Source organism: Rhinolophus hipposideros, assembly GCF_964194185.1.
Source record: "Rhinolophus hipposideros genome assembly, chromosome: 7".
Lineage (NCBI taxonomy): Eukaryota > Metazoa > Chordata > Mammalia > Chiroptera > Rhinolophidae > Rhinolophus > Rhinolophus hipposideros.
The window spans coordinates 100,429,093-100,452,565 of NC_138053.1; the positions used below are offsets into that span (position 1 = coordinate 100,429,093).

General features: G+C 57.5%; 1 protein-coding gene and 1 pseudogene across 3 annotated transcripts; both read right to left on the reverse strand.

The window, feature by feature from the left end:
* Window positions 1-1,109: 1,109 nt before the first annotated feature.
* SLC6A19 (solute carrier family 6 member 19) lies at window positions 1,110-16,966 on the reverse strand. 2 transcript variants are annotated; one of them, XR_013993642.1, is made up of 13 exons: window positions 16,633-16,917; window positions 11,751-11,891; window positions 11,118-11,255; window positions 9,937-10,118; window positions 9,467-9,577; window positions 9,108-9,220; window positions 7,731-7,859; window positions 7,490-7,646; window positions 5,582-5,786; window positions 5,316-5,475; window positions 3,517-3,679; window positions 2,805-3,353; window positions 2,031-2,730 (listed from the first exon to the last, which is right to left on the reverse strand). XR_013993642.1 is itself a non-coding variant. In XM_081053706.1 (12 exons), the coding sequence occupies exons 1-12, from the start codon at window positions 16,832-16,834 to the stop codon at window positions 3,150-3,152; spliced, it is 1,905 nt and encodes a 634-aa protein (XP_080909832.1). In that variant the 5' UTR covers window positions 16,835-16,966; the 3' UTR covers window positions 1,110-3,149. The 2 variants fall into 2 exon arrangements, 1 of the variants encoding a protein (XP_080909832.1); XM_081053706.1 differs by having other exon boundaries at window positions 1,110-3,353; window positions 16,633-16,966.
* Window positions 16,967-18,142: 1,176 nt separating this feature from the next.
* On the reverse strand, window positions 18,143-21,960 carry LOC308499785 (single-stranded DNA-binding protein, mitochondrial-like; annotated as a pseudogene). Its single transcript has 2 exons — window positions 21,494-21,960; window positions 18,143-18,291 (listed from the first exon to the last, which is right to left on the reverse strand). The product of its transcript is annotated as a single-stranded DNA-binding protein, mitochondrial-like (transcript).
* Window positions 21,961-23,473: the final 1,513 nt, after the last annotated feature.

Below are 23,473 nucleotides of genomic sequence, written 5' to 3' on the forward strand. Positions count from 1 at the left end.
ATGCAGCTACTTTGTGAGATAATCGTTGACTCACACATCCTCGTCCAATGCTACAGACAGCCCGTGAGCCCAGCTCCCCTGATGGCAACATCCTGCAGGCGTCCTGTCGAGGTCACAGAGCGATGCTGGCGTCCATGTGTCAATTGAGGACCTGGCGCCCCTGGATGGTCCGTCTTGGCCCCTTTCATGGCCACACCCACCTCCCTTCCCACCTATCCCCTCCCTAGCCCCCTGGCAACTTCCTATTTATAGTTGTCATTTCAAGAACGTTGTACAAATGGGATGACACAGTGGGATCTTTGGGTCAGCGGTGGGGGTGGGGATGGGAGTGTCTTCCTCCTCTTGGCCCTGGAGCTCCTTCTCCATCCTCAGTGTCCACTGCCACTGTCAAGCAGCGGGCAGGTGGGACAGGGTGACACCCACTGTACAAGGCAGGGGTGGGCTCAGCCGGCTTGGGGGACATGTGGGACCTGCCCTCGAGGAAGAGATGAGCGGACATGGGGTGGATCCAGCCTAGGCGCTCCCACTGGGGGCTCCTGGACATGGAGACCCCCCCCTGCTGGTTCTTCCACCAGGACAGGCCAGGGCCCCAGACCTACAATTCTCGCTTTCCCTGGACACTGCGTCTCTCAGCAGTGTGGCCACAACCCCCAGATATGTGGGTCCTGGAAGTGTGGGTCTCGTGGACACAGTTTTAAGAGATTCTTTTTTGGGTGAGAGGGATAAGTGACAAAGGGGAGAATCAAAGATACAAAGGAGAGGGAGGAGGGAAGGGAGAGGAGGAGAGGAGGGGAGAGGAGGGCAGGGGCGGCAGGCAGCCCAGCCAGAGGCACCTGCGAGGGCCTTGCCCACGTGCTTCTTACTCCTTCTCCCTGTTCCCGACCCAGTCAGCCTGGCCAGCAGCTCCTGTGTCCAGAAGCCAACCCCTCCGCGCCCCCCCTCCACTGCCAGGCCCCTCGGGCAGTGGGAGGGGCCACCACCCACCCTGTTGTGGCTTCTTCAGAGGAAACCCGGAAACCAGAACTGAGGTCCTGGGCCAATCCTTCAAGACGGCTGGGCTGTTCCCTCTACCCATCCCTCTGTGTTTGGACAACATTTAGGCCGAGGATATGAAGCACAGTGATTTATTGAGACAGGTACACTTGATGCTCTTAAAACCTGCATTTCTAACAATTTACAAAGACACCAAGTCTGTAAAACGAGGTTCTCGTTGGGTGACATGAACTGACTGGATGAGCCCCAGCCGTCTGTCTCTCTGTACCCCTGGGTGGGGCAGTGTGCCCATGGGAGAGTCATCAGCACTTCCCTAATCCGGGGTCAGAAGGCTTTGGGACAGAAGGAGGTGGGGTCCCACGGAAGCCATTGGCGTCCGGCATGTGGAGGCCAGAGCAGTGTGGGGCCTCTGGGCATGCTGGGTATGGACAGGTGGGCATGGCCCCAGGGGTGTCTTCAGGGGTTTCTGCCGATCACGGTGTCCAGGTGCCCAGTGGGCAGTGGAAGAGCACTCTAGACACGCCGAGGGCTTTGGGGTTTCTCAGCCAGGCTTTGGGGCTGAGGTCTGTGGTCGCCGTTGGATGGGAGGTACGGGGCGAGGGGAGAGTGTGGTGTGGCGTCTACATGTGGACAGACAGATGTGGCACCGGGACCCCACCTGCACTCGGGTCTCCCGTCCCTGCCTGGAGAATTCTCAGAAACTCCAGTTTAACTAAAACTTGTAGATGTTTCCATGGAATGTGGAGGTGACCAGTTCATTGAAATAAACACCCCAAGTGCCAAGTAACTGGCTGAGGTTGGTGTTGCCTCCCAGGAAATAACCCTTCCTGTGACAGCAGAAGAGCTGACGCCGGCCATCACTGAGTGTCACCCAGTGGAGGTCCAGGGCTTTCTTAGTCCCCAACACCACTCAGTACACGTGGACTGTTCTCCACCCCACTGACCAAGGCTGAGTTACCCTGTAACTTGTCTTTTCCAACATCTGGCTAAAAATTCACACAGTTAATGCCTTCTTAAAAAAAACACAAAGGGTGTTTCTGCCTTAAATTATGCCAAGTTGAGTTTTATTTAACTGTCATCTATTTGTGGCAGCCAGAAGCAATGATTAAACGGGTTAGCAGTCATTAATCCAGACCACTGCCAAGACTGGGGAAGCTGCCGCTGGCGGACGGCAGGGCCCAAGACTGGCCAGGCTTTCCTAGGTCAGCGGCCGAGGGGCTCGTGGCCTCTTGTCGATGGGGCTCCTCCTCGTGGGGTCAGATGCCTGACACAACCAGCAGGAGTTTCTAGGTCAAGGGCTCAACAGCAAGGGGGGGGCTGGGGAGCTGCGGGACTGGTCCAAGGAGCCAGCACAACAAAAAGCTCCCCTCTCCGCAGGACGAGCACAGCAGGTGTGGCCTTCCTGCTGTAGCTTCTGACTGCTTCCCGGAGGGCAAGGCAAGACCCGCGCACATGACCCAGCACAGCAAGGGGGCGGCCAGCCCCCAGGTGGCAGGCGTGTGCTGTGGGTAACACGCATATGCACATGCATACACATGCACGTACACGTACATTCCATACACATGTGTACACAAATGCACATGAGCATAACACGTACACATACATACACATGTATATACCACACGGCACATGTATACATGTGCACATGCATGTATAAATACACATGCCCGCACGTGTGTATATACACATAGACATGTGTACACAGACATGCATGTATACACAGGTGTTCACACGTGCCTATATGCATGTGCACACAAGCACATGTATACACATGTGCAAGCACACAGTATACACAATACACTCGTGTACACATACATGCATATATAACTTACATGTGTATATAACATGCGTGCAGACACATGTATATATGCACACACATATACACACATGCACATGCTCACACAATGCATACATGTGCACGCACATGCATATACATACTCACCCACATGCACACTCACGCACATTCACATGCATAGACACAGCCCCGTGCACAATCACACACGCTCACATGTCAGTGCACACTTGTACAGGTACTCAGGTATGTACACACTCAGCTATCATGCACATATGCTCTCACATGTACACACGCACCCAGTGCACACTCACACTCACGCTCGTGTATGTACATGCACACGAGCAGCCGTGGGCAGGGCTGCTCAGTACTTCAGGTCCCCGTTCACGGAGGCCGTGGACAGCGTGCTGACCAGCCCCTGCTGGTTTTCTGGCCTCTGGAGGCGGTTCCTGATGAACTTGTAGATGGCAAAGCAGGGGATGGTGAGGCAGGGCACCCCAGCCACGATGACCACCACGCCATATGCCCAGTCTGGGTACAAGACCTTATGGGATTTGGGAAATTCCTCCTGGGGAGAGAGTGACCGCAGGCTGAACAGACACAAAGGCAGCCAGAGGGGTGTTTTCCGGGGGCACAATGCCCCTGGGGGAGGAGGCGAGCCAGGCCCAGCCCCACAGCCCCGCTCCGAGCAGCACGACCCACGACCCCCAGCAGCGGCCCTGCACACTCACGTAGGCAGGGTCCCACACGCTGTAAATGAGCTTCTGGTTGACCTGGACCACAAAGAAGAACAGGAAGATGACCAGCATGAGCAGCGGGCTGACCACCCTCCACGTGACTTGCCAGAAGATGTTGGGCTTGTGGCCAATCATGAACTCGATGTCGTTATTGAACCTGGAAGCAGAAGCCACAGGGAGCCGTCACCTGCTGGGAACATGGGCCCTTCATCCCATGAGGCGGAAGGTGGGCCAACCTTTCCGCATCGCACAGTCGCCGCCCTGCAACACGGCACCTGGCTTCCTGTCATCTCAGTGCTGCTGTCATTCTGGACCAAGACGCGCCTCCCCTGGGAAGGCCCGTGGCCACAGCACAAGCCTCTGGAAGCCTCGCCCCTCAGCCCCAGCGCAGCGCTCCGACCTGGGAGCAAACAGGGGCCAGCAGCCCCGACCTGGGAGCCCCCACTGCGTCCTGCCATCCTGTACCAGACTCTCTTCTGCACAAATGACTTTACTGTTTGTAGAAATCAGAACGGAGTGGTCAGAATGTAAACATGAGCTGTCCAGGACCGAGCCCAGAGGACACCTCGGGAAAAGCAGAGATGCCCAGGCTTTGTGCCCAGCAAGTCCTGGGAGCGTGGTGATGAGTGTCTTCTGCTCGGGGCCCCTCCTGGCTCTCCGCCTCCCACTCGTGGACTTCCTTGAGGCAGCGTTACGTGGGAACCCCAGTAGCAAGTGCCCCGTTCACAGATGGACCTGCACTTGTTAGGATGGTCATATCTGCTTCACACCCACCAGCAGGCGCAGGGCAACATCTGGCTGGTGTCATGGCCGGGGGGTCTGCCTACAACGGCCACCTCAGCTGTTCACACTGTGTGGCCCTTGCACACGTGTGTCTTGGTCACACGGAGCAGGGCGGGCTGAGGACACGGGCATGTCTCATGGTAACGGGCACCGACGTTATTCCTGAGGTTGTGGCACGTCCAGCTCCTGCCAAGGACCCGGTGCCGTTTTCTGGACCCCCATCTTGACAACGGGCAATGCCCTGACAGTTTGGCCAAGGGGATGCTGAAAAGGGTCCCCCCTTCCCCGTCCTCATCTGAGTCTCTGGTTGCCGGGCCGTTCGCCCCTTAGAAAGGCCCAGAGCGTCCCCACCAGGCCCAGGGCTCCCCGGCTATGGACCCATGTTGTCAAAAAGCACCCCTGCCCACAGCTCACACCCCCGCCCGTCACTCCTGGCCCTCGCCTCTCCTGCCCACTCCCCAGCCCAGGGTGCTCCTGGGCCTTCTGCTCATGTCTGGTCCCTGTCTGTCCACCGAGGGCCTCTCGGTGGACGAGCGCTTCACCTCCTCGCACTGCCACTGTCCTAGTTCACTACTCTTTTGACTCTGCTTATGACACTTTGGCTATACATTTTTTTAAATCATGCGATCAGATCAGAGGTGGCTGTATTTTCACTTGTGGTGCTGATTTTGTTCTCCTGCCCTGAGACTACGCAGTCTTCTTATGTCTGAGCTTCATGTGTATGCTGATCTGGAAGCATCTAGAAGCTGGAGGGGGAGCATTTAGGGTGCTCTGGATGGGCATGCTTCCGGGATCCATCTTTTCTCCACAGCGTCCATCCAGGCGCCCAACCCGCACCCACCCCACGCTGTCCGAACAAGGCAAATACTCCCACCGCCTGCATCAGCGCACCTGTCTCCCACCTGGCCCGGACATGGCACGGCTGATCCAGGCGTGGCAGTTCCCGGCACAGTCGGAGCCGGCTGCGTGCCCCGCTCTCCCTCCCACCTGGGCCTCAGCCCCCCTCCTACCTGTCCACACCGTACACGTAGACCACAGCGAACATCTCACAGAAGGCAATGACGAGCAGGGGGATGGAGCCGGCATAGTTGTCCAGCAGGGAGAGCCAGTACTGGCCAGAATTCAACGTGAAGATGAAGGCAATGCAGTAGCACCCCAAGCAGATGAGGCCTGCGGATGGCGCAGAGGGGGCGCTGTGGGCCGCGGGGCGGGCGGCGCCTCCACCAGGCCCCGACGCCCGTCCTCGCCGCCTGCCCTCCCGGCCGTGCCCTCCTACCTGTGAGCACCTCCTTGGGCCACTTTTTGGGGATGACTTTGAGGTCCTGCAGGGGCACCACCACACCCTCCATGTTCCCAAACATGGAGGACAGGCCCAGGCAGAAGAGCATGATGAAGAACAGCACGGCCCATAGTGGGGACACCGGCATCTTGGTGATGGCCTCCGTGAAGACGATGAACGCCAGCCCCGTGCCTTCCACACCCTGCACAGCGAGCAGACGCGTCAGCTCGCGCAGCACACGCTGCCAGGGCTCCCGGCCTCCGTCGGCTCGCCACGTGTCATGCCCACACCTTCAGGTGTCCGGCTCATTTGAGTCATTTTGCGAAATAACCAGATCTTGTCTTTTAGACCGAGCTGTATTTTTAAAAGCTGAGCTGTTTTACAGTCTCACAGTCCAGCAGCACAAGCTGCTCAGACCCCCAGGACGATTCCTGAGCTGCACCCACATGGCCAGGCTCAGGGCGCTAAGTGACCTCAGTGGGGTCAGAGTGAGTCCCCTTGGTGGCTGCCCTGGACATGCGGCCTATTGGTGGGTTAGAGCGGGCCATAGGGCAGGCGTGTGACAGACAGGCTTACAGGACGTAAGCCCCAGGGCTGACCCCGGGCCACTTTATCCAGCCCACAAGGGTCAGTGACCTCTAGCACCAGGTCCCCTCCTGGCCGCCAGTGTTCCCCTCTGGAGAGGAAGTCTGAGGGGAAGGGGTCCCCCGCTTTGACCTGGGAGGTTGGGGTTCCATAGAAGTCAGGGGCCCCGAGGCCATGTCACACCTTTACAAAAGGGTCCACCCCTTCCACTCACTGACTGAGCCCTGTGGAGGCCCGTGGGGACTTGAAGAGGACATGTGAAAAACAGCAGGGCCCACACAAGAATGGCTGCCTCACAGAGTAGTGAGGGGCTGACCACACAACACCTCAGGAATCGAAAGTGGCGAGGCCAAGGGAGGGCAGCACAGGCCACCAAGGGCATGGCCCTCTTTTCATGAAACCTCTAGAGAAGGCACAACCATGGGGACAGGAGCAGCTGAGTAGTGGCCTGGGGGGCCGGGAGGCGGGGCCTACTGCTGCTGGAAACTTCTAGGTGCTGCACAGAATTGCTCACTTACAACCCTCAGCAAACTGCCCTGAACAAGGAATGTGCTTGTACTTCGATACGAAAGGGATTCGGACTGTACTTCCTGTGTGTCAGCCACCTGCCCTTCCAATCTGCACGGCGGTGGGAAGATGGTGCTCAGGGAACCCTTCGATGGCCTCTCTGAACCTCGCTCCTGGTGTGGCCGCGTTATTATTGCCACAGGAAAAACGGCGCCGGGCCCTAGACCGCTTCACACGCCCCAAATACTGGATGGCTCCAAATAAGGAAATCGCACAAGTACAATTAGTAAATGCTGGTCTGTCAAGCGCCGTGGTTTGTGAGCATCACTAACCCTTAGAGCTGCTGTTCAAAGCATTCATGCCTCAGACGATGATGTGTAGGTTACATGTTCCTCGGCACTGTGACAATGCCACACGTCAGCCAGCCTGACACACAGTGTGCCACGAGGTCCCAAGTCATTTCAAAAGTACAGTTACAATGACTCTGACTTTTTCACGGAAGGATTATGTTAACAATGACCATGGGTGTCCTCGTGTGTTTGACATGAGGCCATGGAGGAGGCCAGGCTGGTGACAGCCCCCGTCCCCGCCTTGCCTTCACTTGGGGTCTGGATGTGGGGTGTTGTGGCCAGGTAGATGCTGGTACCCCAGCCCAGGCGCCCAGGACCCCAAGGGGCGCCCAGGACCCCGAGGGGAGGAGAGGCGGGCAGGCCCATGGGGGAGGGGACAGGCCTCTGGGAACTGGGCTCCTGGGGAGCTCAGCACCCCAGTGTTGTCTTCCCTCCCAGCCTGTGCCACCCCGGAGGGACTCACCTCCGACAGTAAGGAGGTCATGTCACAGGTCTGGAACTTGAGCTTCGCATAGGCCATGGGGTCGGTGGCATTGCACAACTGCTGCATTTCCACAAAGTTCTCCTGGGTGACGTTGCCCTCGGGCAGGTCGAACCCATTGATGAGCGTCAGGATATTCCTGGAAAGACAGTGAAGCTGATACTCTGGGTGGTGCAGGCCCAGTCAGCTCCTCAAAGGTGGGTGTGGCCGGGACGGGACTCACTTGCTGAAGCAGTCATCGAAGCGCTCGGTGGCACGGAAGCCGATGATGGAGTAGACCACGGTGGCTGCGTACACGGACGTGAAGCCATTGATGATGGACACGATTATCGCATCCATCTCACAATTGTTGCTGCGGACAAACACGGCTTCAGGTCACCACAGGCCAGGGACGCGGTATCCACCAGCCCGGCCGAGTCAGCACAAGCCTGAGCCTGGGCTGCTGGGGTGCAGGCAGCCCACCTGTCCTTCCCGACTGGCACCCAGCAAGAGGTGACCAGAGAGCTGTCCCCAAGCCCTGTGCCCACAGTCAGTGGTCCTCACTCCTGCCCTTCTCACCACAGCACAATGCCAGCTGTGCTGCTACCTGGTGTCCCGGAGACCCCCCCAAACTCTGTGGACCCCTAGAGCAGCCTTCAACCCCCAAAGGTGGGCTGGGCGTGCCCTGTGTGCACATTTGCTTGGCCGGCAGCTGCTCTGGGCCCAGTGAGCGAGTCCTCAGCCTCGGCTGGCCAGGTCCCCACCCTACCTGCCCATGCCCCTCCCCTGCCCCGCTGTACCTCCTTCTGGCCCCTTGAGGGGACTGTCTCCTCCCAACTGAGGGCTCCCTGCCTTCTCCTGGAGCTCAAAGGCTTCCCCAGCTCAGCGTGTCCAGAACACAATCCTTGATGTTCCCAAAGTGGCCTGGCAGCTCTCCTACCCGCCCCACTATTAAAGCTAACACCACCCTTCCAGATGCTTCCAGCAGAAGCCCAGTCCCTTAGCCCTCAGGGAAACTCAAATCAAATCACAGCAGACTCCATATGCCACCCACCAGGATGGCCAGAATCGAAAAAGTCAGATAGTGACAAGTGTCCTGAGGACGTGGAGCAATCAGCTCCACCCTCTTAGACCGTCCCCCACGGCCAGCAGCCAGAGGGGCATCTGAGTCACCCTCCATGTCCCAGGGTGCTCACATTGCACCTCTGGACCCTCCCACCCTGACCGAGGAGCCCGCCTGGCCCCACCCCCTCGTCTCCCGCTTAGTCCACTTGTTTGTGTCTCAGCCAGGCCACAGCCACAGGCCCCAGGAGGACAGATCATCACGCGCAGGCAGGGCACACAGTAGGTGCTCCATAATGTTTGCAGAGATGAACCAACACCAACTGTGTCCCTCTGAAGGCCCCTGGGGGCCCTTTCCGTGTGGGTGTTGGTCTGGGTGCATCGTGGGGGCTGGGCATCTGGGGTCCTGGATTCCGAGGGGTAATCGGGGAGTGGGAGTGGGGGGCAGGAGCCCCCCATCGCCAGGGCCAAGATACCTAGCATGTAAAAACCACCCACACCCTAAGTTGGCCTCAGCACAGAGCCCTCTGCCCAGCCCAGGACACCTGCCCACACTCACTGGACGGAGTTGTAGCTGGAAAAGGAGATGAGACCCCCAAAAGCCAGCGAGAAGGAGTAGAAGACCTGGGCCCCCGCGTCCAGCCAGGTCACTGGGTTGGCCAGCTCCGTGACCTGTGACAGACACAGACCCTCAGCCATGCGCCCCAAGGACAAGGGAGAGATGAGAGCTGCTGGGTGGGTGGTCAGGCAAGACAACTGCTCCTGAAGAGGGCAGCTGATGACACGGAAGCGACTGCCCTCAGGCCACATGCAGCCCCTGTAGGCCCCGCATGCATGCGTCCAGCGGCCCTGGGACTGGCCAGGGCTGGGCTTGGGCAGGGAAGCCAGACACCTGGGGGTAGACAGCGGGAGACTCACATTGGGCGTGAAGAGGAAGACGATGCCATTGGTGGCTCCCTTCAGTGTCAGGCCTCGGATGAGGAAGATGGTCAGGACGACATAAGGCAGTGTTGATGTGATGTACACAGCCTGGGGACACAGCAGGTGTGAGATGAAGGGGGAGATGGGGCTTACGAAGAGCCAGGGCTGGTCACGCCGCTTCCCAGGCAGGGAGAGGCAGCGCCCCCAGTTTCCCACTGTTGTGTTTGTAACGATGGTTATTCAGTTGCCTCCATTAGGCAACGACTGTGGACCAGTCGGCACTCAGCTTTCTAATCGCATGTTTGAGAGCCCGCACCGAGTCCCTGGAGCCTAGCTGGTGGGCAGCAAAGGCCCTTCCCAGACAGATGGCACATGGGACCGTGACCCTGCGAGCTGATGACGGGGCAGCCAGCTCAGGGCCCAGATGCGCACCTATGCCCCTCGAGCCCCTGCAGCCTGGCCCGCACCTTGCCGGTGGTCTCTATGCCGCGGATGACACACACGTACAGGACACTCCAAGCGCAGGTCAGGCAGAGCAGGACCCACCACTGCACGGAGCCCGAGTTGCTGATGGCGTCAGAGATGTTGAGGGTCTCCCGGTACCAGAAGTAGTCCACTGGCGTGCTGAGGGCGCACTCCTCCACGTAGCCTGATGGGGGTGCTCTCACATGTCAGGCTGGGTCACAGAGAATGGGGACCACGGAGGGGACAGAGGGCACAGCCGCAGGAAATAGGGGCCATGCTCCCGACTCACTGACACCAGGGACATAGTGCACACGTGCACATGGGCACACACAGGCACACAGACATGCATGTGCACACCTACACAGATGCACCTGCACACCCACGTGCACACACCCAGACACATGTGTGTGTACATGAGCACATATATGTGCATACCCATAGGCACACATGCACACCCACGTGCACACACCCAGACACATGTGTGTGTACATGGGTACATATATGTGCATCCCCATAAGGCACACTCACGTGCACACACCCAGACACGTGTGCATGTACATGAGCACATATATGTGCATACCCATAGGCACACATGCACACTCATGTGCACACACCCAGACACGTGTGCGTGTACATGGGCACACACATACACACACCCTGCACTGGCCGTTCCTTGCTTGGTGGACCCACGCTTGCAGTTTACATCCTGACGCTGAGCTGAGCTCACATCTTATGCCCCCCACGGCCCCAGGCACTGGGTGTGCTCCCCACTCTCCCTCCCTGGGAAGTCCCAGAATGACCCAGTGGTGAGGGGTGGGTGACTCTGCAGAGAAGGAGACCCCGGGAAATTCGATGGGGAGGACAGTGGGGGTCAGGCCACCACCCTGGGTGACGTCAGGGAGCCGCCCACAGCCCGCTTCCCAGAGGGCTGCTCCCACCTTTCCTTCATCCCGACCTCAGCGAGCCCCGTTCCTCCTGAGGCAGAAGCACCTGTCTTAAGGGCTTTTCTCTGGCATGATCATTTTTTTCTATTTTAATTCCCTATTGCCTTAAATGTGCTCTGGTTTTTGCAACCTGAGCCACAACCATCTGAATTTGGGGACATGAGAGAGCGACTATTTATGAACTATCAGTGGCTCTCACACAACCAGCTGTCCCGCCCCCACCCACCCCCAGGGCTCACCTGTCCGGTTGGCATTGAGCGGACACTCGCTCCATGGCAGGGGGTCCTGGAAGGAGTTGAAGAAGTACCACATGACCCAGGCGATGATGGTGTTGTAGTAGAGACCCACCATGAAGGACACGAACATGGACGCGATGCCTGGGGGCGGACGACACAGCGGTGGGGGCTGTCGGGGACCCGCGGGGGGCGCGGCGCCACAGGGCACCACTGGGGGCGGGGCACCGCTTGGGGCGGGGCACCGCTGGGGGCGGGGCACCGCTGGGGGCGGGGCACTGCTGGGGTGCACTGGGGGAGCGAGTGGATGGACCGTCCTAGAGAGCAGGAGGGTGACACCTCAGGTGCTCACTGCGCCCTGCAATGAGCAGCAATGGGGGGCGCTGTTCTCCCCATGTCCACACCCTCCCAGGCTCTGGGCGTCCATCAGGGGACAGCCTCGGCTGCCCAGCTGGTCCCTGGACGCCAAGAGTAGCCCCAGCCTGGACCCTGCCACTGCCACTTCCCTGATATTCCAAGGAAGGGTTTGCAGAAGGCTGGGGGCAGTGAGCCCTCAGAAACAGGCAGGAGGAGGAAGGAGCACGCTGCTGCCCACAGCAGACGCGGGCAGGGTCCCACCGCGTGGGCCCAGGTACACACCTACGCCCTTCAGGGTTGGGTGGATGGAGCTCCAGACGCCCACGCTGCCTTTGCGCAGCCGCTGCCCGATGGCAAACTCCAGGTAGAGCAAGGGGACGCCCTCCAAGACCAGCAGGATGAGGAAAGGGATCATGAACGCTCCTGGCAGGGAGAAGGCGGCAGGGCGTCATGCAGCGGCAGGCACACAGCAGAAGGCCCCCTCTGGGGACACAAGTGCTGGTAGAAAGTACCTGAAGAACTCTGTCACAAATACAAACTTAGGACACCGTCACGGACACGCCGCCACCACCCGTGACAGCCATCGACACTGTTTTATGGGGGACGTTTTGTGCTGCTTAAGACCGTGGTCAGTTTGTCTGCTGTCCTCCCAAGACCAAGCCTGCTTCTGGGGATTAGGGAGGGTGTCCACGCGCTGGGCACAGGCTGTCGTGACTTCTCTGTGGGCTTGCAATCCAGCCCGGAAGGCAGGGACAGCAGTGGAACCTTCACTCACAGGGGATGGTGAACTCAAGGTGACAATGACATGAAAAGCAAGCAGCTGGATCCCCTGGGGAGGGGTGTGGGGAGCTGCCTTGCATCTAGGGTCCAGCCTGGGCTGCAGGCTCATGGGCAGGGACCAACAGGGGTCACGGTGTCAGGGAGGGTAGAGTTAAAGCAAGGAAAGATTTGCCTCTAATGTTTTCTCAGGAGCTTGAAGTGAAAATCTTTGGGGCAAAACTACCAAGAAGAAAACAAATCTGTGGTTCCCAAATGTCCTTGTATCCTGCCCCTGCCCCCATGATGTCACTTTTACCTGCAGGTCTCACTGCCCCTCCATTTCCATCAGGAAACTCCTCTTCATCCTTGAAAACCCCGCTTGGATAGCCGCTACTCCAAGAAGCCTCTGCTGCCTGTGCTCCGGGCAGCCCTCCCTCTTACAAGGTCCTCCCAGGCAGGAGGCTGTGGCTCCCCTGGGTCCCCCGAGTGTCAGGCTGAGCTCTGAGCAGGCACCACAGCCAGTGATGAGAGAGGGTGGGATGGTGGGGCCAGCACATGCCTACTGCACCCCCCAAAAGGGGCCGGGGCTCAGCGAGCCCGCCCGTGTCCCCACGTTGTAGGGCCATCCTGTGGGGCCAGTGGGGTCTGTGCGGTTGGCACCTGAAACCCAGGGCAGCACCTGGCATGGGACTTGCATTCATGCCTTGTTCATTGCAAGGATGAGCAGGGTCTGAGCTTTTTTCTCTCTCAAGAAACCCAAGCAATGCCTTATTTTCTGCCATGTCTGCTTTCTTGCTTTTCTTTACAAGTAGAGCCCCTGGGATATGAAGCTTCCTTCTTCAGAGGCCAGCTGCTTCTCACTGTGGGAGGTGTGGAGGGGGGGGGCACAGAGGAGGCAGGGCTGCAGGCCCCAGGGAGGGAGGACAGCCGCGTACCTGCCAGGTGGACAGGGTGGGCGCCTGACAGGGCTCCTGTCTGCATGGGTGTGCTCGTGTGCACACCGATGGACACACAAGCAGATACAGGGGGATAGAACCCGCAGGAGAACGATGCGCTTGCATGGAAACGCAGCTCTTTTTCTTTTTCTCTTGAGGATTCAGGAAACAAGGTGGGGACGGGGCGGGCAGGAGGGCAAGTCCGAGCCTTCCGTCAGCAGTCTCTCCTGCACGGGCCGCGTGTGGCACAGAGCAAAGGCTCCAGGCAGATGTGCTGACTATGTGGCTGCAGGGCCAGGACCCAGAGAAGAATGCAGCCCAGGGAGCAGGCTGGGGCGGCCATAGAGAGCCCTGTGCTGAGGGGGCAGCGCGGTCCTTGGGGGGCCTGCTGGGGCTCCTCCAGCCCGCACACCCTCTCTCCTGCGTGTGCTGTAGCTGAGAAGTGGGGATGAGAGGGGGTAGAGGGGACGCCCTGCGTCAGGGTGGCGACACTGGGCAGACTGGGCGGTGGGCACATATGGAGAGGTCCTGGGCAGACGTGCCGTGAACGCACTTTCCAGGTGCTGGTCCAGAACTCTTGGCCAAGGACCGTCCAGGCAGCAGGACCTGGCTGTTGCATGGCGGCCTCCCTGAGCGGGAGAGCCCTACCTCGGTCTAGCCCCCTGGTTTTCAGTCTTTTGCACACAGCCCCCTTCCCTGTCTGTGAGCTGGACAGCAGGGCCTGGTGGTACAGCCCTCAGCTCACAACTCTGTGTCACCTTCCATTTCACAGGCTGGAGGGACACTGAACCCGGAAGGTGCACAGGTCAGAGGGCTGGGCCAGTACGTGGGCTCTGATCCCAACTCAGCTTCTGAAAGGCCCTTCTTCAGGAAAAGGGCCTGTGAGCCCACGTCCCCCCACACTCACACAGGGGCCGTGTGTCCCTTAGTCCCTTGCTTGTTCCCTGAAGGCTGCACATGGACATCGCCCCTTGCCTGGGCTTTCTCTGCCACACGCAGTCCAAATGGGTCCCATCACAGGACACCTGTGCCCATGAGAAATGTGTGCATGTCTCCTCTCGTGTGGCCCGGAGGCAGATTCTGCCCGAGGTAACTGTGCTCTGCTGTTTGCCAAAGGCAAACACACGAAACCAAGGCAGGCAGAGGTGATGCAGGCAGAGGGCACCTGGGCCACTCCTGGTCACAAAGGTGCCCCGCCTGAGACCCAGAATGTGGGGCCTTCTTGTGACAACGCATCGCTCAATGGCAGGCAACACGCAGGGGGTTGTGTGCACATGCGCCCCCAGCGCCACCACACCAAACACGGCCAAATGCTGCTGACGGCTCATCTGTCCTGGGGACAAGGCTTCTCTGTAGTTCTCTCTACTTTTCTGCGTTTTCTTCTTGTCTCAGTACAAAGTTAAACACAAAGTAAGTGATGATTTATCTTACTATTCAAATTACCCAGAACTCCTGCAAATAGTTGAAGGCAAATTAAATTTTCACCAAATCAGGCCTGGTCATCAGAGGCCTCAGATACATCACTCTCTCTCCAAGTCACTCAGTCACTCCCTCCCCCATCGCTGGGGCTGCAGGGGTGGGAAATGCCACTCCTGAAGAGTCACCTGCCGTGCCTTTTCATTGTCCTCAACAATTGTCTCCTGGGGTGGTCCCTTATCGCTATCCTCACCATTGTCTCCTGGGCTTGGAGCGCCAGGTGCTCAGCTCTGATCGGAGCTGGAGAAGAGTGAGAGGCCCTCCAGGTGGGAGGGAGCACATTGGAGGGGCAGGGGACAGCCTGGAGGGGCAGGGGACAGCCTGGAGGGGCAGGGGACAGCCTGGAGGGGCAGGGGAGCCAGCCGGAGGTGGGGGAGGCGCTGCAGCCTCGCCTAGGAGTTAGGGCTGGACCTGTGCTCTCGCCTCCGGAGCTGATACAGGTCAGACCGGGCTCTGCTGTCCGTTCCTCAGGACCCAGGGATGATGTGGGGACCTCTCCCTTCATCAGTGTCTGGAGGCAGCATCCCCCCCCCACACCCGCTGCCCCTCAGCCTCACAGCAAGTGTGTGGCTGCACCCTGAAAGCCCCCATTTCCTGTGGGTGAACACGTCTCAGTCCGAGGTCCCCCAGATGTCTGGGAACTTTAGATCTCCGTTTTTGCTCTGGTGACTTGTGCTGAAGACTTTAAAGTGGATTTCGGTGAGGTCCTGGGCATCCCTCCCAGCCCACCAGGGCCCAGTGTGGGGGGGAGGGAGGAGAGGGGGGAGGAGAGCTTGGGTGGGGGGAGGGCTGGGCTGGGATATCCTCCCTTTTGCTCAACTGAGCTTCCCTTTGGAAGGAAGTAAATGCTGGCACCCTGGTCCTAGAGGCCCTGATGGGGGTGGGGAAGGTGACCAGGACCTTCCAGAGGGAAGGGGCAGCCTGGCCTCAGGGACTGTCACTCTACTGCTGGGTGACCTCACTGGGCCCCTAGAGTCCCCTCCCACCCCCACTGGCACAGAGGTGGCTGCAGCTGGAACAGAAGTGTGTTATGACAGACCCTCCGAGCCATTCAGAAATTCGAGTCCTTAGCCATGGGGGTGTCACAAAGGTGACCCAGGGAGGACCTGCTTTCTTCCTTTTCTGTCACGAAGGGTGAAACTAACTCACACCCCTAGAGCCTTGGTCTTTTCACAGGAGATTATCCCATAGCCCACAGAACCAGGAGCCCGTGCCCCAGGCATCCAGCCAGCTCTGCAGCCTCTCCCAGACCCCTCTCAAGGCTGGGGGTCGGGGGGCCGCAGCCATGAACAGTATGGGGGCTGAGGGAACTGGGGTGTGCCCTCGTGGACACCTGGAAGGTGGTGAAGGGATAAGATCGTGGGTACTGAGACCCAGCACCTCCCCCCAGTGGAGGCTCTGTGACTGGGGGAGAGGGGGCAGCCTCAGCCCTGGGCACGGAGACCCCTGGGCTCCAGCCAAGCCTCCCAGAAGCCTCTGAAGGCAGCAGGACAGGCCATGTTTGGTGGGGGATGTGGCTTTCCCACCTCTGGTGTGTGCCCATCGGTCAAGAACCTGCCACCTGTCCCTCTGTGGATCAGCCACTCCTGGCCCGGCTCCCTCCTCTCTGCCTCAGGGCCCCGGGCCCCCTGTGTGCTTAGGACTTGTCCCCGCTGTCACTGCCCCTCACGCTGGCACCTTCCTCTCTCAGAGGAGGGCCCCTGCCCAGAGAAGCAGCCATTCCCTCCCTGTCCCGCCATGCCCAGATCACATCTGTCCTCGGGGAACAGGGCAGGGCTCCCGGGTCCTGGGGCACAGTGGCCTCCCCGACACCCAGGCGCTTGGACATGTAGCACTGGGCACTGGCTGAACCAGCCCTGCCCTCGGGGGCTCAAGTCGGCAGGCGAGGGCTGGAGGGCGCGCGCGAGTGCTGTCCTGCCCACAGCCCCTTGCCCTCCGAGTTGCTCCCCTCTGTGAGTGGGTGCCTGGCCCCTGCCCGCCCCGCCCCAGCCTACCTCCGCCGTGGCTCTGGCACAGGTAGGGGAAGCGCCACACGTTGCCCAGGCCCACGCAGAAGCCCACGCAGGTGAGCATGTACTGTGCCTTGTTGTCCCACTTGGGCCGCGAGCTGGCCTCCTCCTTCTCAATGACGTCCAGCTCGCTCAGGGACGGGATTCGGTTCTCCAGGCCCGGGTTGGGCAGCACGAGTCTCACCATGGTGGTGGGGGGGTCCTCTCAGCACAGCGGGCCCGGTATTGACGGGTAAGTGGACACAGCAGGAGCCCCAGCTCTTTATGGGGAACCTTTGGCACCTCACCCCAAGCACCTGGGCCGAAAGGAAGTGTCAGCAGATCTGCAGGGCACAGACTGTTAATGCCTTATCTGCAGGCGCTGGCCGGCCCTCCCCCTGTGCAAACGCAGACGTCATGGGCACAGGTAAGCCGCCCCCACCCCCGAGTGCACTCAGACAGCCAGGCTCCCGGGGAGGTGCGACCCGGGGCAAAACGGCCATGTGGAGGGCCCTGCCTGGCTCTGTAGGATGCTAGTCCCCGGGACCCTCACAGCCCCCTGCCACAGCCTCCAGCCACACGCTCCCACCTGTAGGAGGGGCTAGGAGGGGTCTCTCTCCCAAGCTCCCTGCCAACAGGCTGGGTGCTGGGGCACTCCTGCCCCCACCCCAGTCTAGGGACTCGAGTTGGAGCCCTGGGCCCAGGGAGCAGCCCACGGCCCTGTTCACACTTAGCTCGGAGCCGCCTGGACCCCTCCCGGCCTGAGCTCTGGTGCGGCTCCTCGGAGAGCCTGGGTCCCGCCAGCACTGGGGTGGCCGGAGCTGCTCCATCCCCGTGGGCTGTCCCTGGGTGGACTGTCCCCAAGCTGCACACAGCAGCCTCCAGGTCTCTGCCAGGCTGCAGGACTTCTGTCTTCTACCCAGTGCTGTGCATGGAACAGACCGAGTGGGTCCCTGCCCCCCAGAGCGGGCAGTCAAGCTGGGAGACACAGGGCACATCCAAAGAGCAACGTGCTCCCCACCTGGCGACCTCCGGGCTGAGGGGAGGCTGGGTGGGCAAGGGGAGGCCCCCACCCAAGCTATGTCTAGGCTGAGACCCAAGGTAAAGCGGGGACTTTCAGTGCAATTTCTGGGCAGGGAGTGGGGTGGGGTGTGCCCTGCCCTGACCTGAACTCAGCCACACCCCTCCCCTACGACACCTTCCCTCTGGCCAGTGACCATCCACACCCATCCCTCTACTGGGCCTTTCCCTCAGAACGCCCTTCCTACCAGCCTCTGTCCAGCCTCCCGGTCAGCTCTCTGCGGAGCCGTCCTTGACCTCCCACCCCACCCTGCTCTCCCAGCCCCCTGGCCTTCCCTGAGGATGGACTCTGTCATTCTGTCTGTGCAGATATTTCATCAGTGGTCTGCGCCGCTGGACGGTGACATCAGGGAGGCCGGGCTCCGGCTACCTGACCAGACCCCATTAGATTGGTTTGCACTGAGTTCAGGGGACAATCCTGGAAGGTGGGTGGGGGTCACTCAGGCAGGAGTGAGTTCAGGAGCCTGACCTTTGACCCCAGGATGGCAGGGGTAGACCGGAAGGAAGAGATTAGGTTTGCATTCAGGACATCTGGCTCCTGAGACAGGGGCAGACTGGAGGGCAGGGCCAGCTGGGTGGAGGCCACTGCAGAGACACAGAGACGGAGAGACTGAGGGGGCAAGAGAGGCCAGGCTGGCTCAGGCTGGGTGGGGTCGGACTGTGTAGAGATGGGAGGAGGTGTTGCCTGGACCCCACGGGCCAACGTTGTGGTTTGGGGTCCCATCCTGGGTGTGTCCAGTGTGAGCCCCCCACAGGAGACAGAGGCATGGAGCCCAGGTGTTGGGGGTCAGGGCTGATGTCTGGGCCTCACTGTGGGTGGGCCAGCGGGTTCCTCTGGCTGCTCCCTCTGGAAGCTTTCGCGGAGGAAGCCAGGAGGGGGAACTGCACTTGGACCCACGTTCCTAGGCCACCAGCCCCCCTAAGCTCAGCCACATTGCTTAGTCCTCAACCCCTTCCCTAGGCTGTAGAACGAGTGATTTTCCTGGGAAATTCCAGAGGTGGTGCCTGACAGACAGAAGGCCAGGTGCCCAGTGCTGAGCCTGAGCACGTGGGGCCTCGGGGTCTCCATGACGAGGGTGAAGGGGGCTGCCACCAGGACCCCACTCAGCCGAGGTCCCAGACTTGCCTGGTCCTTCCCCACAGGCCTGGCTGGGGACCTGGGCCATGCGGAGGGTGGGGGACACTTCTGCCGTGGCGCCATGGGTTTGCGGAGCTGCAGGCCATCTCTGTGGGCTCAGCATTTGGGGTGCAGGGTGCAGAGGGGTACTGGGTACGAGGCGGGCAGAGAACTCTCAGCCTGGCAGCCCTGTCTGTCCTGCTCAGAACCCTCCATACGCCCACATGTCTCCAAGGGGAAAGGCCCCGGGGGTCCGCTGTGTTCCACCTGAACTGCCATGACCGCTAAGCCCCCTCGGTGGCGGTTCCTTGCACCCCAGGTCCATGCCTGCTCCCCCTGCCTGGAGCCACCTTCTGCAAGTCAAGGTGTAGACGCCACGGATTGCCGGGTCACCCGCTGACACGGCAGCCTGAGCCTGCTCCCCCATCGGCACTCCCCATCCCACTCATCTCTGCTTTTCCTCCTGACGTCTGTGCAGGAGATGCCCTTCCTTGTTCACTTCTCTGTCCCCCGCATGTGGGACCCACAGGTGGGTCTTCTCCTCCAGTTCACTGACAGCGCTCCTTGGACGCGCCTGACGCCTGGGCAGCACTGGGTGGATGGAGGCCAGGAGCTGGAGGCTGGCCGTGCCCTCCCCGGATGGCCGGCCGGTGGGGATTAGACGCCGTGGCCCCGAGGAGGGACTATTTCATGCCACGACTGTGACCTGGCCGCCCTCCACCCAGACCTGGCTGTACCTGTTGGCAAACACGAACCATTTTCTCATTGTTCTGGGCTTTTATGTGTGTGTGTGCATGTGCACGCGTGTGCGTGTGGAATTGTACTGTCTGGGCATGATTTTCACTTAACATTATGTCTTGAGAATTTTCTTATTTAACTTTAATTTTTAATCAAATTTAAATGTTTACTTATTAATCTTTAATGAAAATTTTCTCTCAAGTGCCATTGTCAACGTGGAACACGAAAGCACCGTGCTGGACACACCACATTCAGTAGAGATAATCTTGCTGGCGTGGTGCTCTGCCAGTTTCAGCCTGTCCCCTTGCAAATACCACTGTCGCTGTGACCGACCGGGTATTTGAATGTGCGTCTTTCTGTTGCTGTTGTACAGGTTGACAATTTCCATAAGGCGGGCCCATCCCCAGGACAGGAGAGAATGTTCCAGAACCCCAGAGGCCCTGCTCCCTCCAGGCCCTGTCTGTCGTCCCAGAGGAAGCCCCTGTCGGATCCCGGATCCCGCAGCGCAGCTGGGTGTCATCCTGCTGAGTGGCCGCTTCCTGGCCTCTGTGTGGCTGTGAGTCCTGCAGCCTCCGGCTCTCCCGTCATCACCTGCAGGGCCCAGGTGTAACGTGTCACAGCTCACTTATCACCTTGCTGCTGCGGACAGAGTCCAGAGTACGCTGCTCTCACGAGCCACTGTGTTGTATGCTCAGGCCTGTGTCCTGTGGGACGGACGCCTCCTGGGCCTGCACAGCCCACTTGAAAGGACCCTGCGGGCCGCGGCAGGGGTGGAGCCCATTACCCAGCATCCCCCGGGTGCCACACCCTCGCCAGCTCGCGTCCTGGCCCCTCTCCTCCATGACCATTGTGTCAGGCTAATAATCACCTTGTGGTTGTAACTTGCATTTCCCTGACAGCCTGTGACCTCCAGCTTCATCCTTTCAAATGCCCTTTCCCCTTGGGATGCTGACCCTTCTTAGTCATTTTCAGGCTCTCTTACTACATTCTAGAATCCAGTACTTCACAAACACCTTCCCCACGCAGCCACCCGCCTTCCCCCACCTCTCAAAGATGTGGATGAACAGAAGCTCTCACTATACTGTTGGCCAATCACTGACCTTTAAAAAAGGCTGTGCCGACCTCCGGGGGATGGAGATGTTCTTGCAGGTTTTATTTTATGGTTCAGCCGTAGGCATTTAAGAAACAGTCCACTTGCAATTACTTGGAATTGGTTTTTATGTTGTGGGTCACATAGCCATCAAGTGAAGATTTCTTTTTTTTTTTAATCCAAATGACCAGTTCTGTGTATTCAAAACCCCACACGTGCCCCACTATGCGCTCAGCTGCTTTTCTCAGGAATCTATTGTTCCACGCGGTGCGATCTCTTCACCCTCTACTCCGTTCCCCACCTGCCACAGGCACCAGCTTCACCCCTGTTGCTTTACAATAGGTCTTTCCATCTGATGGTACGTGTCTTCCAATTGTGTTCTTCAGAACACGTGTTTTAGAGTAAGCTCGTAAGTGCCCACAGAAAACCTGCTGGACTTCCATCAAAGTGCATTAAATCCATAGATTTCTAGATCAATGTAGACGGAATCTTATCAATGCTTTACATCACACACAGGAACGCCCCCACTAACTCCCGCCTCCTTTTCCTCAATAACGTTTTATAAGTTTTTTTGTGTGGAGGTCTTGATATTTTATAACGTTTATTCTTAGGTACTCAATCATTTTTGATGCTATTTGAATGGTATTGCTTTTTTAATGTCTATCTTCTAATTGTGTATTGCTGGCACTTATAACAATACAATTAATTTTTGCAGATAGACCTTATATTGAAATCTTTTTCTAGTACCTTTAACCATTGATTTTTATTTATATAAAAGAGTATTCTAATTCTTGTCCTTAGAAACTATAAAGACTATACATGATTTGGAAATGAGACTGTACCAAACACTGCCCAAAGATCGTCCACTCCATGCCTTCCTTTTGTCTGGTCACTCAGAAATATAATGCTATCAGCTATGATCGTTGTTGCTTGTCGCCTCCCATTATTTTTATCTGTGTATTCACCAGTCTACTTTTCCTTCCACATAAATTTGAGACCCCTTTTTCATATACTAATATGCTGCCTCTCTGAGGCCTGGTCAGAATACTGAAATTCTGTGCCATGTTGTCTTTGGACTGGTATCACCCATCTGCTATGCTTCATGGTCTCTGGATTTCCACATCTCATTTGTCGCTAGAGAAAATACTGTGACTGGGTTTTTCCCTTCCCCCTGTCTCATGTCAGGGTCCTGGCCCACTCGCCCCAGTAACTGCACACGATTCAGGAATCTTTCAAGAACCAAGCTGCCAAGCTCAGACTCATGTCTTACAAGCTGATGGAGCATGTGTAACACAGATCTTCGAAACATGGCTTCAACTTTTCTTTTCCTGCGATCTAATCTGTAGCCTTTTCCTGATGTCCTAGCCTGACAGCCTTCTTTTTTTTTTTTTAAATTTATTGGGGTGACAATTGTTAGTAAATTTACATAGATTTCAGGTGTACAATTCTGTATTACATCATCTATAAATCCCATTGTGTGTTCACCACCCAGAGTCAGTTCTCCTTCCATCACCATATATTCGATCCCCCTCCTGACAGCCTTCTTAACCATTGATTTTTAAATATATTTTCAATACAAAATTATGCCAACTGATAATTACATTTTAATTCATTCCCATCCTTTTACCTTGTATTCTTTCTTTTTCTTTTTATTTTTTTAAAAGATTTTATTGGGGAAGGGGGACAGGACTTTATTGGGGAACAGTGTGTACTTCCAGGATTTTTTTCCAAGTCAAGTTATTGTCCTTTCAATCTTAGTTGTGGAGGGCGCAGCTCAGCTCCAGGTCCAGTTGCTGTTGTTAGTTGCAGGCGGCGCAGCCCACCATCCCTTGCAGGAGTCGAGGAGTTGAACCGGCAACCTTGTGGTTGAGAGCCCATGGCCCATGTGGGAATCGAACCGGCAGCCTTCAGAGTTAGGAGCACGGAGCTCTAACTGCCTGAGCCACCCGGGCTGGCCCTCTTTTTATTTTTTTAACCTTATTACATTGTGTCCAACACAATGCTGGATAAAATCGGTAACAGGAGGCATTCTGGCCTCATTTCCTGTCCTGTGAGAAGCTTTCAGTATTTCACCATCAGAACCATTGAGGATGATGGAGATTTTTGTACAAACCCTTATCAGATTAAGGAATGTCCCTTCTATTCTCTGTGTACTAAGAGGTTCTTTCATTTTTTTGGTACTTAGTGGGGGTGCCAAAAAAATGGATACACATTTTAAGAGATATTATCTATGCTCAAGCAGTAGTTTGCCGTAATCAGAAGTGGCTGGACGCTGACGGTAACCACTCTGAGCACCTCTTGTAACTGCAGAAGTCAAACGTGACTTGTATTCATCTTTTGTTATCGGTATTTATTGAGTATTACAGTTAATACAATTTTTTCCTTTCTTAAAATGTGTATGCATTTTTGGCACCCTCTGTATTTATTAAGATATAGTTATAACAATATAAATTTACTCATTTAAAGTGTACAATTTACTCTCTTTTTAATTTAGTCACAGCTTCATACAAGCATCCCTACAACCGATTCTGGAAAGTTTTCATCACCTCCAGAAGAAATCTGTACCCTTTAGCCATCACCCACCCGTGCCCTTGTTGTTCCTCTTTTATTATGAATGGGTGATAAAAGTTGTGAAATGCTTTTCTACATTTTTGAGATTATCATAAACTTGTTCTCCTTTGTTCTCTTAATGTGGTGATAACAGATTTTTAAACGTGAAACATGCTGGAATAGGGTGACTGGTCGGCTCAGTGGTTGGAGCCTACAGGGGCCAGTGAGCTGCGCCCTCCGGAGAGGATGCCCCACCTTTCAAATCAATGGGA